A 16827-nucleotide genomic window follows, 5' to 3' on the forward strand; every position below is an offset into this window, starting at 1 on the left:
ACAGGGAGAGCCTTTTTCCAAGTATGGTGACGGCGAGCACAGGGGGCATAGCTTTAAATTGAGGGGTGATAGATATAGGACAGATGTCAGAGGTAGTTTCTTTACTCAGAGAGTAGTAAGGGTATGGAATGCTTTGCCTCCAACGGTAGTAGATTCGCCAAGTTTAAGTACATTTAAGTCATCATTGGACAAGCATATGGACGTACATGGAATAGTGTAGGTTAGATGGGCTTCAGATTGGTATGACAGGTTGGCGCAACATTGAGGGCCGAAGGGCCTTTATTGTGCTGTAATGTTCTATGTTCTATGTTAACACAGGAATGGGCTCATCAGCCCACAATGCTGTTGCGAACATGATGCCAAATTAAACTAATCCCTTTTACTTGCCCGGGGTCCAAATCCCTCCATTATTGCATATGCATGTGCTTATCTAAAAATCCTTTAAACACTCCCATTGTACCTGCCTCCACCTTCACATCTGGCAGCACATTCCAGATTCCTACTACTCTGTATGAATAAACTTGGCCCTCATGTCTCCTTTGAACTTTCCCCCTCACCTTCAATATATGCCCCTTGTTTTCGACATTTCAATTCTGGGAAAATTATCCTGACTGTCAACCCTATCTTTGCATCACATAATTTTATAGATTTCTATCAAGTCTCCCCTCAGCCTCCGCTGCTCCAGGGAAAACAACCTGAGATTGTTTAGCCTCTCCTTTAAACTCATACCCTCTAATCCAGGCAGCATCCTGGTAAACCTCTTCTGCATGTTCTCCAAAGCCTCCATATCCTTCCTGTAATATGGTGACATCCTGACTCTTATACTCAATTCCCTGATCAATAAAGGTAAGTATGCTATACACCACCTTCCTGGACACACCCTCCTCCCTACCTTTTATCTTAGCCTGATGGACCCACTTTCCTCATTCCTGAAGAAGGGCTCATGCCCGAAACGTCGGTTCTCCTGTTCCTTGGATGCTGCCTGACCTGCTGTGCTTTTCCAGCAACACATTTTCAGCTCCTATACACCACCTTCACCAGCCTATTCACTCCCTATCCAGAGGGAGCTGTGGACTTGAACCTCAAGATCCCTGTATACATCAATGCTATTCAGGGTCCTGCCATTTACTGTATACTTTCCTTATCATGGCGGACTGGGTGACTCAGTGGTTAGCACTGCTGTGTCACAGCACCAGGGACCCATGTTTGATTCCAGCCTCAGGCGACTGTCTGTGTGGAGCTTGCATTTTCTCCCCATGCCTGCGTAGGTTTCCTCCGGGTGCTGTGGTCTCCTCCTACAATTCAAAGATGTGCAAGTCTGGTGGACTGACCATGTTAAATTACCATTAGTGTTCAGGGATGTATAGGTTAGGTGCGTTAACCATGGGAAATGCAGAGTTACAGGGATAAGTAGGGGGATAGGTCTAGGTGGGATGCTCTTTGGAGGGTTGTTGGATTTTTTGGGCCAAATGGCCTGTTTCCACACTCTGGGGTTTTCTACATATTTGATCTCCCAAAGTGCAGCACCTCACACTTACCCGGATTAAATCTCATCTGCCATTTCTCTGCTTATATCTGCAACTTATCTATATCCTGCAGCATCCTTTGACAGCCTTCTGCACTATCCACGACTCCTCCCAGTTTAGTATCATCTGCAAAGGTATTAACCCACGCAAATACTTTTTCAGCCAAGTCATTTATATGTATCACAGACAGCAGAGGTCCCAGCACGGATCCCCGCGGAACACCACTAGTCACGGACTTCCAACCTGAAAAACACCCTTCCACCACTATCCCCTGTCTGCTACGGGAAAGCCAATTCAAAACCCACGCAGCCAAGTCACAGTGGATCCCATACATTTGAATCATCTGGATGAGCCTACCATGAGGAACCTTGTCAAAAGCCTTACAAAAATCCATGCAGACAGCACCTACTGCTCTAACCTCATCGATCACCTTTGTCACCTCCATGAAAAATTTAACAAACTTAGTAAGACATGATCTATCCTGCACAAAGTCATGCTGACTGTCCCTAAGTAGTCTATGTTTTTCCAAATGCATGTGAATCCTATCCCTAAGAATTCTGTCGAATAATTTCTCAACCATTGATTTGATGCTGACTGATCTGGTGTTTCCTGGATTATCCCTATTTCCCTTCTTGAACAGAGGAACCACATTAGTTACCATCACTGAATACTCCACTAACAGCATCATTGGGGTTACCATTGATCAAAAGCTTAACTGGAATAGTCACATAAACACTGTGGCTACAAGAGCAGGCCAGATGCTAGGAATATTTCAGTGAGTAACTCACCACCTGACACCCAAAACATGGCCATCAACAAGGCACAAGTCAGGAGACTGATGGAATACTCTTCACTTGCCTGGATGGGTGCAGTTGCAACAACACTCAAGAAGCTTGACACCATCTAAGACAAAGTAGACCGCTTGAATGGTCCACATCCCAAACATCTACTCCCACAACCACCAACACTGAGTAGCAGCAGTGTGTACTATCTACAAAGTGCCCTGCAGAAATTCATCAAAGATCCTCAGACAGCATGTTCCAAACCCAAGACTACTGTCATCAACCATAAAAAAGGGCAGCAGGTACATGGAAACACCATCATCTGCAAGTTCCACTCCAAGCCACTCACTATTCTGACTTGGAAATATATCACCATTCCTTCAGTGTCACTGGGTCTAAATCCTGAATTTCCTCCCTAAGGGCATTGTGGGTCAACCTACAATGCATGAACTGCAGCAGTTCAAGCTCACCACTACCTTCTCAAGGGTAACTGGGGATGGGTAACAAATGCTGCATATCTGCAGCACGAGTGAATTTTAAAGGATAGTTTTAGACCACAAGATAATATAGATGGCTGGTCAGATTAGTTGAGGGAGAATCCTTTGACTCAGAGTGTTGTGGGTACCTGGAGCTTACTGTCTGACAGCATGGTAGAAGCAGAAATCATCACAGCATTTAAGTAGTATCTAGATGACTATTTGAACTGCTGTAACATGCAAGTCTACAGGCCAAGCATAGGAAAATGGTAGTCGAGTGGACAGGTACTTGATTACTGGCACAGCTGTGATGGGCTGAAAAGTCTCTTTCCACACTGTAAAACTCTATGGCTCTAATTAATGTTGACCAAGCCAACAATGTCCATCCCAAGAATGAATAAAATAAATATGCAGATGTCTATTCAAGTAAGAGCAAAATAAAAAGGTTTATTACTGTATTTAAAATTCTTCATTGAAGATTGCACACTATTGACAAAATCTGTCATTCATAATTTTAAAAATTAATTCCTGGTGGTCCCCATGCATCTGTTGCTAGGTGGAGGAGGGACTTGATGGTTGTGGATGTGGTGCCAACTAAATAGCTGCTTTGTCCCAAATGGTGTTAAGCTTCATGAGTGTTGTTGGAGCTGTACCCATCAAGGAAATTAGGGAGTATTCAATCCACTCCTGACTTATATATTGTAGATGGTGGTCAGGCTTTGGGAAGTCGGGAGGTGAGTTACTCACTGTAGGATTCCTAGCCTCTGACCTACAGTTATTGACTGCTCGACACATTGTAACCAGTCGACAATTCTTGACAGTTTATATTAGATTAGATTCCCTACAGTACAAACAGGCTCTTTGACCCAACAAGTCCACAACGACCCTCTGAAGAGTAACCCACCCAGACCCATTCCCTTACCCTATATTTACCCCTGACCAATGCAATTTAGCATGGCCAATCCACCTGACCTGCACATCTTTGGACTGTGGAAGGAAACTGGAACACCCGGAGGAAACCCACGCAGACACGGGGAGAATGTGCAAACTCCACACAGACAATCATCCGAGATGGGAATTGAACCCGGATCCCTGGCACTGTGAGGCAGCAGTGCTAACCACTGAACGACCGTGCCACCCTCATCTGACAAGTTGGGCAGTTCCAAGTGGTTTATGCACTATTGTGCACAATATCTCCACAGTCAGTTTCCCAAAGGACCATGACCCCCAACAACAAAACTCCCACCGCCATGGTGTCCTGGCACCAGAATGTACTAGGGGGACCTCACTTCGCCAGCTACAATCTCTATCCTAGAGAAAGACACTGACAACAGACTTGAACAGACCTGTAAACTCCATTCTCCAGGGATAAGACCATAAGATACCAAATCACGTTTCAGTGGAGGCATTTGAACGATCATGTCCTTCTAGGAACTGAGAGTGTGTGAACTGCTGCCTAGCCCAGTTCCAGCCCAGTGAAAATAGAAGGGACTAGGGCCTTGTGATTCCAGACAGATGCAGGCATGTTTGACAAGGAAGGGATGCTGTTTGTCATAGTTAAAACCAGGGCGTCTGTATGCCCATCCTTTCAAGTATCCCATCCTTCTTAACTCTCCAGACTCCATGCATTATCATCTCTGCCACCACCAATATTTTGTCAACATGCCCTTCCTTAGTAAACACTGCTAAAGTACTCCTTAATTGTTGTTCTTTTGCAATCTACCACTTAGTGTCCTATTTGATTTTCATTGGAGTCAGCCCACCTTTTATGACCAGTGTATTATTTACAAATGGAAGATTTTAGGTTTCGTTTTATGTTGATTATCATTCTATTTTCATATTCACTCTATTAGTCTGATTTTCTTGTCAATTCATCTCTCAACCTATTGTGTTTGGCATGGTTCTCACTTGAAGAATTCACTGCATGCATCACATACCCATCTTTTTTCATCCTATTCCCCCTCTCCTTTGCCTGTAAGTGGTTTTGGTTCCAATGTCTTTCACCATGACCAACATCAACGGGGAATGCAGAAGAAGAAAACTTAACAAAGCACGAGGGAGGAAGGAATATTGAGGGCTATAACGATAGATTATGTGAGTAAAAATGGCAGGAGCCTTCCATCAAGCTTAAACACCAGCATGGATTGATTAGGCTGAATGGCCTACTTCTGTGTTGTATATTCTGTGTAATTTGGTTTGTATTCCCTTAAAGTTGAGGGAAGATCCAATTGAAGCTTTTAACAAGACAGAATAATTGAAAGAATTTTTTCTTCCAGTGGAGACCAACAACAGGGGTGAATGGTATTAACCCATGAATGACTTAGCCTTAATTTTAAGTTATGAGAGACTTTTACACACAGGATAATGAAAATCTGCAAAGCAGTTCCCGCAAAGGATGATTGAGTATTCAGAAGCAGTTGAAGTTTTCAAAATCGTGGATGGTGCATCTTGGTAAGAATCTGAGAAATCACCAGATGAGTCAACTCAGGTCAGATCGAATAGAACCATGGAACTTCTGGAAGAGTTAAATGGCTTTTTGCTGTTCTTATAGATAACCTGAGATATTAAACTAAAACCTGCTGCTCTCTTTGTCTGTCTGTCTTATAGGTGGAACACCAGTGCATGGAATACCAACGAAAGAAAGATGCTGATCCGGTTATGATCAGCTTGTACTATGAAAGTCTCTGTGGAGCATGTCGTGGCTTTCTTGTGTTACAGCTTTTTCCCACCTGGCTGATGCTGAATGACATAATGAATGTCACGTTAGTCCCGTACGGAAATGCGCTGGTAAAGTACATTATAGTTTCTGATAATGTTGGTCAAAGGTTGTAGCCAAGCAGGGTTGGGGAAGGTCCGGGAAATGTTAATAATCTGAGTGATGAAGGAGGTAAAGGAGAGATGAGGTGAGACCATAAAAGTGAGAGCCAGGCTCGTGCGGCAGTTACTATAACTCACAATTTCAATTTCTACAGAATCTGAATCCAATTGAAAAGAAGCCAGTTCAGCAGAAATATTGGTTAAACTTTCCCAGTCACTAAGGTTGGATTTATATTTTTGTAAGTTAGTGATGAAGTTTATAAACTTGATCTTTTCATTCATGGGATGTGGGCATCACAGGCTAGGCTAGCATTTATTGCCCCCATCCTAAATTGTCCAGAGGGCAGTTCAGATTCAATCACATTACTGGGGGCTGGAGTCTCATGTAGGCCAGACCAAGTAAATGCTGCAGATTTCCTGACCTAAAGTACACTAGTGAACCAGATGGGTTTTTCTGACAATTGCTAAAAGCTTAACGGTCATGATTAGACTTTTAATTACAGAATTGTTACTCAACACAAGCTCCACCATCTGCTGTGATGGGATTTGACCTCGGTCCCCAGAGCATTATCTAGCATCTGCAACAATAATCTATTGATGATATCACTGGGCCATGGCCTCCCATTTCCCTGCACCTTATCTACCCTACTAATGTGCAATTCATGATGTGAAGGTGGTGGACTGTGTTGAATAAGGTCAAACGTCACATGACCCCAGGTTATAATCCAACAGGTTTATTTGAAATCACAAGCTTTTGGAGCGCTGCCCCATTGTCAGGTGAAGACCAAGGAGCAGCGCTCTGAAAGCTTGTGATTTAAAACAAAATTGTTGGACTCTAACCTAGTGGTGTGACTTCTGAGGATGTGCTATTGAAGGAGGCCATTCAGCCCATTTATCCCATTCAGCCTTAATTTTTATTAATCTAAAAATAGCCAGAGATACACCTACAATATCTTCACATGAAAGGCAACAGAGATAACCCAAGAAATTATAGGCTAATGAGCCTTACATCAATGGTCAGGAAATTACTGGAAAAGATTCTTCGGGACAGGATTTACTTGCATTTGCAAAATAATGAGCTTATTAGGGATAGTCAGCATGGCTTTATGTGGGTGAATTCTTGTCTCAAATTTGATAGAGTTTTTGAGGAAGTGACAAATAATTAAGGGTAGGGCAATAAAGTTGTCTACATGGACTTTACTAAAGTATTTGACAGGGTCACTCATGATAGGTAGGTCCAGAAAATTAAGTCACATGGGATCCATGGTGAGCTGGTAAGTTGGATACAAAATTGGCTTCATCAGAGAAGACAGTGAGTAGTTGTGGAGGGGTGTTTTCCTGGCTGCAGATCTGTATTCCACAAAAAACAGTGCTGGGACCTCTGTAATCTATATAAATGATTTGGATGAAAGTGTAAGTGGCTTGGTTAGTAAGCTTGCAGATAATTTAAAAATTGGAGTTGGAAGACTGTCAAATGATATGACGGGATATAGATCAGCTGGAAAGATGGTAGAGAAATGGCAGGTGGAGTTTAATTCTGAAAAATATGAAGAGATGCATTTTGGGAGGTTAAATGCAAGAGGAAAGTATATAGTAAATGGCAGTTCCCTTAGGAGCATTGATATATAGAAGGATCTCAAGGTGCAAATCCATAGCTCCCTGAAAGTGACAAAGAAAATTTACAACATACTTGCCTTCATTGGCTGGAGCATTGAGTATAAAAGTTGGCAAGTCATGTTGCAGCTGTGTCAGACATTGGTTAGATCACGTTTGGAGTGTTGTGTGCAGCTCTGGTTGCCATTATACAAAGATATGGAGGCTTTAGAGAGGGTGCAAAAGAGGTTGCTTTGATTGGAGTGTATTAGCTATAAGGAGAAATTGGACAAACTTTGTTTTACATGAGCATCAGAGACTGAGGGGTGACCTGGAAGTGGTAGAAGCAGATACGATAGCAACATTTAACAGACATGTAGACAGACACATGAACAAGCAGAGAATAGAGGCATACAGACCATGTGCAGACAGATTTGGGATTAGTTTAGAATGGCATCATGGTCTGCACAAACATGGGGGACAAAGAGTCTGTGATAATGTTATCATAAGAGTTACTCATGCTGTGGTGTTCTTCTGCATCAGTTGTTGCCCTAATCTGATTGGTGAAAATTGCAGGCACCAGGAATAATGGAATTGGGTCCTGGCCATCACTTTGTTGTATCTTGCTTTTTAGGATATGCCCTTCAACCTAAGAATGAGTTGAATGAATGCTCTCTGAACAATGTCTAATTCAATTATGTCTTCTTTCAAGAAAGGAGACAAAGACTGTACACAGAACTCCAAATGTGGTCTCATTTACACACTAAACAGTTGGAGCAAGACTTCTATTCCCTTTCGCTTGCAACAATGACAAACATTTCTTCTTCTGAAGAGTCACTGTACCCAAGATGTTCACTCTGCTTTCTTTCCACAGAGTTTTTCGAGCAATTTCTGTTTTTGTTTCCAAATTGCCTTCCTAATGACTTGCTGTATTTGCATTTTAACTTTGTGATTCATGTACTAGGATGCCCAAATCCCTCCGTACTGCAATGTTCTGCATTGGCACTTCATTAAAATTATGTACCATTTCTCCATTCTTCTAAAGAAAGTGAATTTCAGGTTTTTGCACACTACACACCATGTGCCCAATTTTTGCCCATTTCCTTGATCTATCAAGGCCCTTTTGTAGATTCTCTAACTCCTCTTGACAACTTTCTTTCCAATCTACCTTGTTGTCATCAGTAAATCAAGTTATCAAACATTCCATCCCATTATTTAAGTAACTGATACAGACTGTAAATAGTTGAGGCTCTGACACTGATCCCTGTGGCATTTGACTAATTATAGCTTATCTGGTAGAGAACGATTTATCCCTTTTCTCTGTTTCCTGTTTTCCAACCATTCCTTATACATGTTAATGGTTATACCGTGTTCTTTTTTATACAGGAACCTTTTAATGTAGCACCTTATCGAATGTCTTTTGAAAATGCAAGAGCACCACTTCTACAGGTTTCCTTTGTCCTTCTTGCTTGTTACTCCTTCAAAACAACTCCAATAAATTAGTCTCATACAATTTTCCATCAAGACTGTTAATGCTGTGTGAATCACCTTTTACGTATCTTGCTATAACCTTTTCACTAATGGATTCCAGAAATTTCCTGGTGACAGGGATGTAGTTCCCTGATTTCTGTCTCCCTTCTTTCTTGAATGGAAGTGTTTAATCTATTTTCCAATCTGCTAGAACTCTTCCAGAAACGAAGGAATTTTAGAAGATTGCAACCAGTTCCTCTGCAGTCAGTTCTTCTAAAATCCCAGGGTGTAGGCCATTTTATCCTTTTGGATTTAGTTGCATTCAGCTCTAATAGTTGTCCCATCACATATTCTCTGGTGATGATTGATTTTAATTTATCTCTCCTGGTCACCTCATGATTTTCAATTATCTTTGGACAATTTTCTAAATCTTCTACCATGAAGAAATTACCTGTCAAAAGCTTCTGCTAAATCATATCTGCAAGCTCACTATCTTAAGGACCAACAATAGCTTTAATTACTTTTTTCCTATTCAACACCTGCAGAAACTCTTAGGTTGTAGTTCATACTCTCTCCTTTATTGTTTTTTAATCCTCTTTGCTGGCTCTTAAAATTTGGTTAATCTCCTGACCTATCCATGATGTTTGCAGATTTTACAATGTTTCTTTCAAATTTACATTATTCTTAACTTTCTTGTTTAGTCACAAATGATGAAATCTTCTTTCTCGCTGAGATGGATGTTTATTGAGAGCTATTAAATATCTCCTTAAAATTCAGCTGCTGCAACCTCATTCTGCTACATTTTAATCAGATTTCCCTAGTTAACTTTACCAACTCTGTCTTTATGCCCTGAGAATGATCTTTCTTCAACTTTAAAACACTAGCGTTTGACACATATTCCTTCCCTTCAAGTTGAACACACATTTCTGCCATCGTGAGACTCCTCTGCCATGAGGTTATTGAGTAATCCTGCCTTATTGCTCATTTCCAGACCGAGGATGACCTTCTCCCTGGTTGATACTAGAATGGAACTGCTCTGAGAAATTGTCCTGCATACACACCATTAACTCATTGGGGTGTATGGAGTTCAATGCAGCTAATTGTGAGGTGATCCACTTTGGTAAGAACAACAGGAAGGCAGAGTACTGGATCAATGGAAAGATTCTTCGTAGTGTGGATGTGCAGAGGGATCTGGGCTCCATGTACATAGATCCCTGAAAGTTGCCACCCAGGTGGATAGTGCTGTTAAGAAGGCATCCGGTGAGTTAGGTTTCATTCATAGAGGAATTGAGTTCCAGAACCGCAATATCACGCTGCACCTATACAAAACGCTGGTGTGGCCACACTTGGAGTGTACAGTTCAGGTCGCCATCTTTTGAGAAGGATGTGGAAGCATTGGAAAAGGTGCAGAGGAGATTTACCAGGATGTTGCCTGGTCTGGAGGGAAGATCTTATGAGGAAAGGCCGAGAGACTTGAACCTGTTCTCATTGGCAAGAAGAAGGCGAAGAGGGGATTTGAGAGAGACATACAAGATGATCATAGGGTAGACAGTGAAAGTCTTTTTCCCAGGATGAAGACTTCAGCTTGTACAAGGAGGCATAACTACAAATTGAGGGGTGATAGATTTAAGACAGATGTCAGAGGCAGGTTCTTTACTCAGAGAGTGGTAAGGGTGTGGAATGCCCTGCCTGCTAATGTAGTTAACTCAGCCACCTTAGGGAGATTTAAACAATCCTTGGATAAGCACATGGATGATTTTGGGATAGTGTAGGGGGACGAGCTGAGAATAGTTCACAGGTCGGCGCAACATCGAGGGCTGAAGGGCCTGTTCTGCGCTGTATTGTTCTATGCTCTATGCTCTGTGCTCTATTTTCTGGACTACTTTGCTCATCTGATTTTCCTAATCAAATCTAGATTAAGGTCACCCGATTGTTATGGCACCCTTCTAACATGCCTCATCTATTTCATCCAGTATATGCTGTGCTGCACTGTATCCGACAATAATGGGCCTATAAACTACTCATACAAATTGCCTCATCATTTCAATCTTTTCGTTATCCAAACTGAATCCATATTTTGCTCTTTCAAGCTAATGTCATCTCTCACTCTTATGGCAATACATCCTTAATTAACAGAGATATCTCGTTACCTTTTTCCTACTTTCCTACCTTTCAAACTGTTAAACATACTTCTCCTTAAGTGTTGATTAATAACATTTCTGCATTTTGCCCTCGGTATCCCATCTCACTATCCTGCTGCTTTCAGGGATCTGTAGATATACACTCCATGTCCTTCTTTGCTCCAAAATTTTAAGCGTCCTCCCACCTACTGAATTTGCCTTGTCCTCCTGACTGTATTACCTCAAACTTCTCTGGATTTATTTTCATTTGCCACTTTTCTGCTCTCCTAAAGAGTCCACTTAATAGGTTTCTGCAGCTTTCCTCCTCACTATCGAGTAAATGGCCAATCATCTGGAAAATTCTCAATCATAACCCCAACATTTAAATCTGTGTGTATAGACCATAAATAGCCAGAGAACAATTCTGAGCCCCCTGTGAAACACTGATGGAAACAGCTTTGAGATTATAAATAAAACACCCATAGGTCTTTGCTACCTGGCATTAGCCTAATTTGGAATCCAATTACAGATGCTGCCAGACCTGCTGAGATTTTCCAGCATTTTCTATTTTGGTTTGGGATCCAATTTGTTGCTTTCTCTTGGTTTCTAGGAGCTTTAAATTTCCTGTTCAACTTGTTGTTAGGTTCTTGTCAAAAACATTATTTAAAATCCATTAAACTCAGTATCTTTCTCTTCATGCAGCACTTTCTGATTTTATTGCACCTAATTCAGATTCAAGAGACAGAAGCTAAATCAGGAAGTGAGTCATTTCTGCTGAGGAAGAGAGTTGGGTTTTAGCTTTTATCGAGAAACTGCATTTCCATCATGAGTCACTACATGAGTCTTGTGTCGGGGTTGGCAGGAAATGATTGCCCCTCCCATTCCTCCGCACCCCTGCCGAGAAGCCATTCCCTGCTGGCAGTGTGGACAGAGGCCTTGTTCTGATTTGTTCCCATGGAGCTGAGTCTCAAATTTGCCAGGCCACAAGAGGATGAATAATCTCCTGTCTACCTTTGAGTAAATGGCATTGTCCAGTCAGTGCAGAGTGACATCCCTAAGCTTAAAGTCAGGGCAACTGTGCTCATGTAGAGGGATGTCAAGTAGCGTGATCATGTGCTCCTGATGAAGGGCTTTTGCCTGAAACGTCGATTTCGAAGCTCCTCGGATGCTGCCTGAATTGCTGTGCTCTTCCAGCACCACTAATCCAGAATCTGGTTTCCAGCATCTGCAGTCATTGTTTTTACCACCTTGATCATGTGCACTACAGAGGATGCTGGAGATCAGGCCACTGCAAAGGATAAGCCTCTGAATTTAGCCATTAGGGACCTGCTAGAGGTAGGCAGGGTCTGGATAGAGGTGCCAGAGTCCAGATCAGAGTGACATTTGGAGAAATCTGTCTCCTGTGAGAGCTCCATCATGCAAGCACCCGACTGTCTCTGTAGAAAAGGTGGTGGCTGTCTTGGAGAAGTAAGTCCCACAGAGCACTCAGTGGCTGTTATATTCATACTCAGACTTGCACTCCATCACTTCAGTCAAGGGTGTAATTTATGGCTAAGCAGAGAGGCACCTTAATCTACCTCCAAGTGCCTCATCTCCTCGAGGACAGGGATGTGACATCGTGTACCCCAATGCGAAGATGAGCACCAGTTTGGTATCCTGGAGTGTTCATCCCAGGCCACTTCATGTAATGACTGTGTGTAGAATGAGCATGTGGAAATATAACCCTGACTGCCCTTTCTTGACATTGATGTACTTTTAATCTGTTGATATTGGTTGCAATAGTCAGAGGCCTTTGGGCATTGCATTTCATGCCCAAACAGTCTTGAATGATATAGGCCATCAGAGAGCCAGACAGTTAACAGTGTGACTGGGGATCAGTAAGGAATATAAAGCAAGCAAGAAAGAACTTAAACAAGGAAGTGGGAAGGCTAAAATGGGCCATATCCTGTGCAAGTAGAATGAAGGAGAATCCTAAGGTATTGTATGTATTATAGGAGCAAGACGGTACCTCAAGAAAGGGTAGAGAATCTGTGTGTGGAGCCAGAGGAAGTGGATGAGATCCTTAATGAGTACTTTGCATCTGTATTCACCGATGAGAATGACTTGAAAGTCACATGGGATCAACAGTGAGTTTGTATATTGGATATGGAATTGGCTTGGCCATAGAGGGTAGTTGTAGAGAGATGTTTTTCTGACTGCACATCTGTGACCAGTGATGTTCTGCAAGGATTAGTGCTGGGACCTCATTGTTTGTTATTTATATAAATAACTTAGATGAAAATATAAGTGATCTAATTAGTAAGTTTGCAGAAGGTGTGGAAATTGGTGGAGTTATGGACAGTGAGGAAGGATATCAAAGGATACAGCAAGATATAGATCAGTTGTAAAGTTGGGCAGAGAAATGGCAGATGGAGTTTAATCCTGACAACATGAGGTGATGCACTTTGGCAGTTCAATGCAAGAGGAAAGCATATAGTAAATAATAGGACACTTAGGAGCAATGTTATACAGAACGATATTTCTGATAGTGGCAACACAAGTGATTAAGGTGGTAAAGAATGTGTACCGCATGATTACCTACAATTGAGTCTAAAAGTTGACAAGTCATCTTTCAGCCATATAAAACTTTAGCCAGTCCACATTTGGAATATTGTGTGCAGTTCTGATCGCTTTACTGTCAGAAGGATGTGGAGGCTTTGGAAAGGATGAAAAAGAGGTTTGCCAGGATGTTGCCTGGATTGGAATGTATTGCCTATGAGAAGATGTTGAGTAAATTTTGTTTTTGCTAGAGTATTGGAGGCTGATGGGGTGGTCTGATAGAAGAATATAAAATTATGGGAGGCATGGATAGAGTGGATAGTTGAAGTCTTTTTCCTAGGGTGGACAAGTCAAATATTAAGCAAAAGTGAGGACTGCAGATGCTGGGGATCACAGTCAAGATTAGAGTGGTGCTGGAAAGGCACAGCAGGTCAGGCAGCATCTGAGGAGCAGGAAAATTGCCGTTTCGGGCAGGAACCCTTCATCAGGAATGAGGCTGAGACCCTCCGAGGTGGAGAGATAAATGGGATTGGGGTGGGGCTGGGGTGATGGTAGCTAAGAGTGCAATAGGTGGATGGAGGTGGGGATAAAGGTGATAGGTTGGAGAGGAGGATGAGCGGATAGGTGGGAAGGGAGATTGGCAGGTAGGACAGCTCATGAGGATGGTGCTGAGCTGGAAGGTTGGAACTGGGGTAAGGTGGGGGGAGGGGAAATGAGGAAACTGGTGAAGTCCATGTTGATGCCCTGGGGTTGAAGTGTTTTGAGGCGGAAGATGAGGCGTTCTTCCTCCAGGCGTCAAATATTAAGGGCCATAGGCTTTAGATGAAAAGTGAAATGTTCAAATGAGATTTACAAGACATTTTTATTTACACTGAGGGTGTTAGGTGGCTGGAATATGCTGCCTAGGGTGGGGTAATGGAAGCAGATATTGTAGGAAAGTTTAAGAGGCATTTCGAGAGTCAGATGAACAGGCAGGGAATAGAAGAGTGTGAACCGCATGGAGGCAGATGGGATTAGTTTAGAATGGCATCGTGGTCAGCTCAGACATGGTAAGCTGAAGGGCCTGTTTCTATGTCAAACTGCTCCATATTCTATCTTCTTAAATGTTGAGAGATTGGAAAGTTTTCATGTCCAAAAAGATCTGGATCTCCCTCGATGTGAATTGCTGGAAGTTAGCATTCAGGTGAATTTATTAATTTGGCAAATGATATGATGGCTTTTCTTACAGGAGGAACTGAATGTAGGTTCACAGATTATTGCTTCAGGTGTGTCATGTCTTGTGTGTTCAGACACATGAAAAGGCAGGGAATAACATGGAGGATGAGTTCCTAATCTAAGGAATGATAGAAACTCTTCCTTTGAGAGGGTATAACTAATGTTAGCTTGTGGGGATTGAGGGATTGTCCTAACTGTACAGATTGAGCAGATTGTACCTGTATTCCCTACAGTTTGGATAACAGGTCATATCAGTGAACCACACAAAACTCTTAGAGGACTCTCTGGAAGGATGGTTGCTGTAGAATAATAGGAACCCTACAGTGCGGAAAGCAACCATTCAACCCATTGGGTTTGCACTAACTGTCTGAAAAGTATCCCACCCAGACCAGATCCCTACCCTATCCCTATATTTATGTGGCTTATCCACCTTGGCTCACATCCCCTGGCATATGGGACAATTTAGTATGACCAATCTGCTTAACTTGCTGTTTTGGACCAGACCGGACCAGACCAGGCACCATCAAAATATTTTAATAAGGTAGCCTAGACCCTAAACTTCTTATTTTAAAGATAAATGTAAAGTGTTGTGTTCCAGATGCAATTCGACTGGTCAAACTACTCAATGTTAAGCAAAACACAATTTATTCAAACACTATAGCTAAAATACAACAAAAGAAAGAAGAACTTAGAATAACAACTCTATTGGAAAACTTAACAGAATAGTAGATGCATTAACCATTATTAATTAAAGTTCCAATATAATAACATTCCATAAAAACATTCTTTGTCAAAATTCAGAAAGTAGGTTTTGTCTCACATGCAATCTAGCAACCCAGAAGGAAAAACATCAATTGAAAACTTAGAGAATAGCAGCCAGGAGATATTTACTGTAACTTCCAACTCTGTTGAGACTCCCAACAATAACTGCTTAAAGCTAAACTTAATAAACTTTAAAAAAACTAGAAATGCTGGTCTGAAAGCTGGACCGCATCTGCTCAGGCTGCTTCTATTGTTACAGTTTTTAAAAAAACCAAGTGCTAAGAATCTAATGATAGTGGGGGATTAAAAGATGGTAATATTGTCATTGAGTTTCAAGGGGTGCAAATGTTGCTTGCCATTATTAGTCCAAGCCGCGATATTGTTCATATCTTATTACATTTGAACCTCAATTTCTGAGGAGTCACGAATGGTACCGAACATTGTGTAATCATCAGCGAACATCTCAACTTCTGACCTACGATGAAGGGCAGGTCTTGGTGAGGCATTAAACCTTTAGACTCCTAGACTTTTCTCCCTCAGCCATTCTCTGATGGGATTCAAGCCAGTATCCCAGGAACATTACCTGGGTCTCTGAATTACTAGGAGAAAGTGAGGACTGCAGATGCTGGAGATCAGAGCTGAAAATGTGTTGCTGGAAAAGCGCAGCAGGTCAAGCAGCATCCAGGGAACAGGAGAATCGATGTTTCGGGCATAAGCCCTTCTTCAGTATCTTAGCCTGCTGGACACACTTTCCTCATTCCTGAAGAAGGGCTTATGCCCAAAACGTCGATTCTCCTGTTCTCTGAATTACTAGTCTGGCAGTGATAACTTTACGTCATCACCTCCCTAGATAGAGATCATAGAGACAGTTGCAGAGGCTAGGGAGCTAAAGTTAGAGTAGGATGAATTTGACAAATCTGTGTCTTACATGTTTAATCAGCAGAACTGGAGGAGTCCTCGATTGGGAGGAGGAGGAGGAAACCTCCAGTTTGACTCTCCTAGCTTTAGTATGAAACTAAAAAGCCTCCACATTCCTGATGAAGAGCTTATGTTCAAAATGTCCACTCTCCTACTCCTCAGATGCTGCCTGACCAGCTGTGTTTTTCCAGCACCATACTTTTAACTTTGAGCAAGCTAATCTATAAATGCCTTGTGAAATTCAATGTTAGAGTCTCTATCTAAAAGTGAGCAGAGAAGTGAAAGACCACAATTTCTTGATTTTTGACTTTTTACTGATTTAGAGAATCTGTGCTGATCACATGTGGATAGTGACTGATGCTGCATTGATCCTTTGCCATTGAACAGCTGTGTTTAACCACAGTTACCACTTCTGCATTTCAGTGCAAGGGATTTTTTTTAAGCTCAACTTCTGCATTGAGTTATTAGAACTTCTTTTAACCTTTTCTAGATAAATTCTCACTCTAGATAACAAGAGACTGGGGATTGTGAAGAAACAAACAATGTTAGTATGTGCAATCAACACGTCAAATAGAATTTGCTTTGATTTTGGTAGCTGGACTACTGAGAA

General features: G+C 41.9%; 1 protein-coding gene across 1 annotated transcript in view; it reads left to right on the forward strand.

Annotated features, from left to right (window-relative positions):
* Nucleotides 1-16827, forward strand: part of LOC122565069 (gamma-interferon-inducible lysosomal thiol reductase-like) — a 54038-nt gene that overhangs the window by 3850 nt on the left and 33361 nt on the right. Inside the window, exons 2-3 of the mRNA XM_043720699.1 lie at nucleotides 5392-5572; nucleotides 9945-9949. Coding sequence (XP_043576634.1) covers nucleotides 5392-5572; nucleotides 9945-9949 — 186 coding nt within the window. The remainder of the gene's footprint in view (nucleotides 1-5391; nucleotides 5573-9944; nucleotides 9950-16827) is intronic.

The sequence above is a fragment of the Chiloscyllium plagiosum genome, chromosome 31 (genome assembly GCF_004010195.1).
Source record: "Chiloscyllium plagiosum isolate BGI_BamShark_2017 chromosome 31, ASM401019v2, whole genome shotgun sequence".
NCBI classification, from domain to species: Eukaryota; Metazoa; Chordata; class Chondrichthyes; order Orectolobiformes; family Hemiscylliidae; genus Chiloscyllium; species Chiloscyllium plagiosum.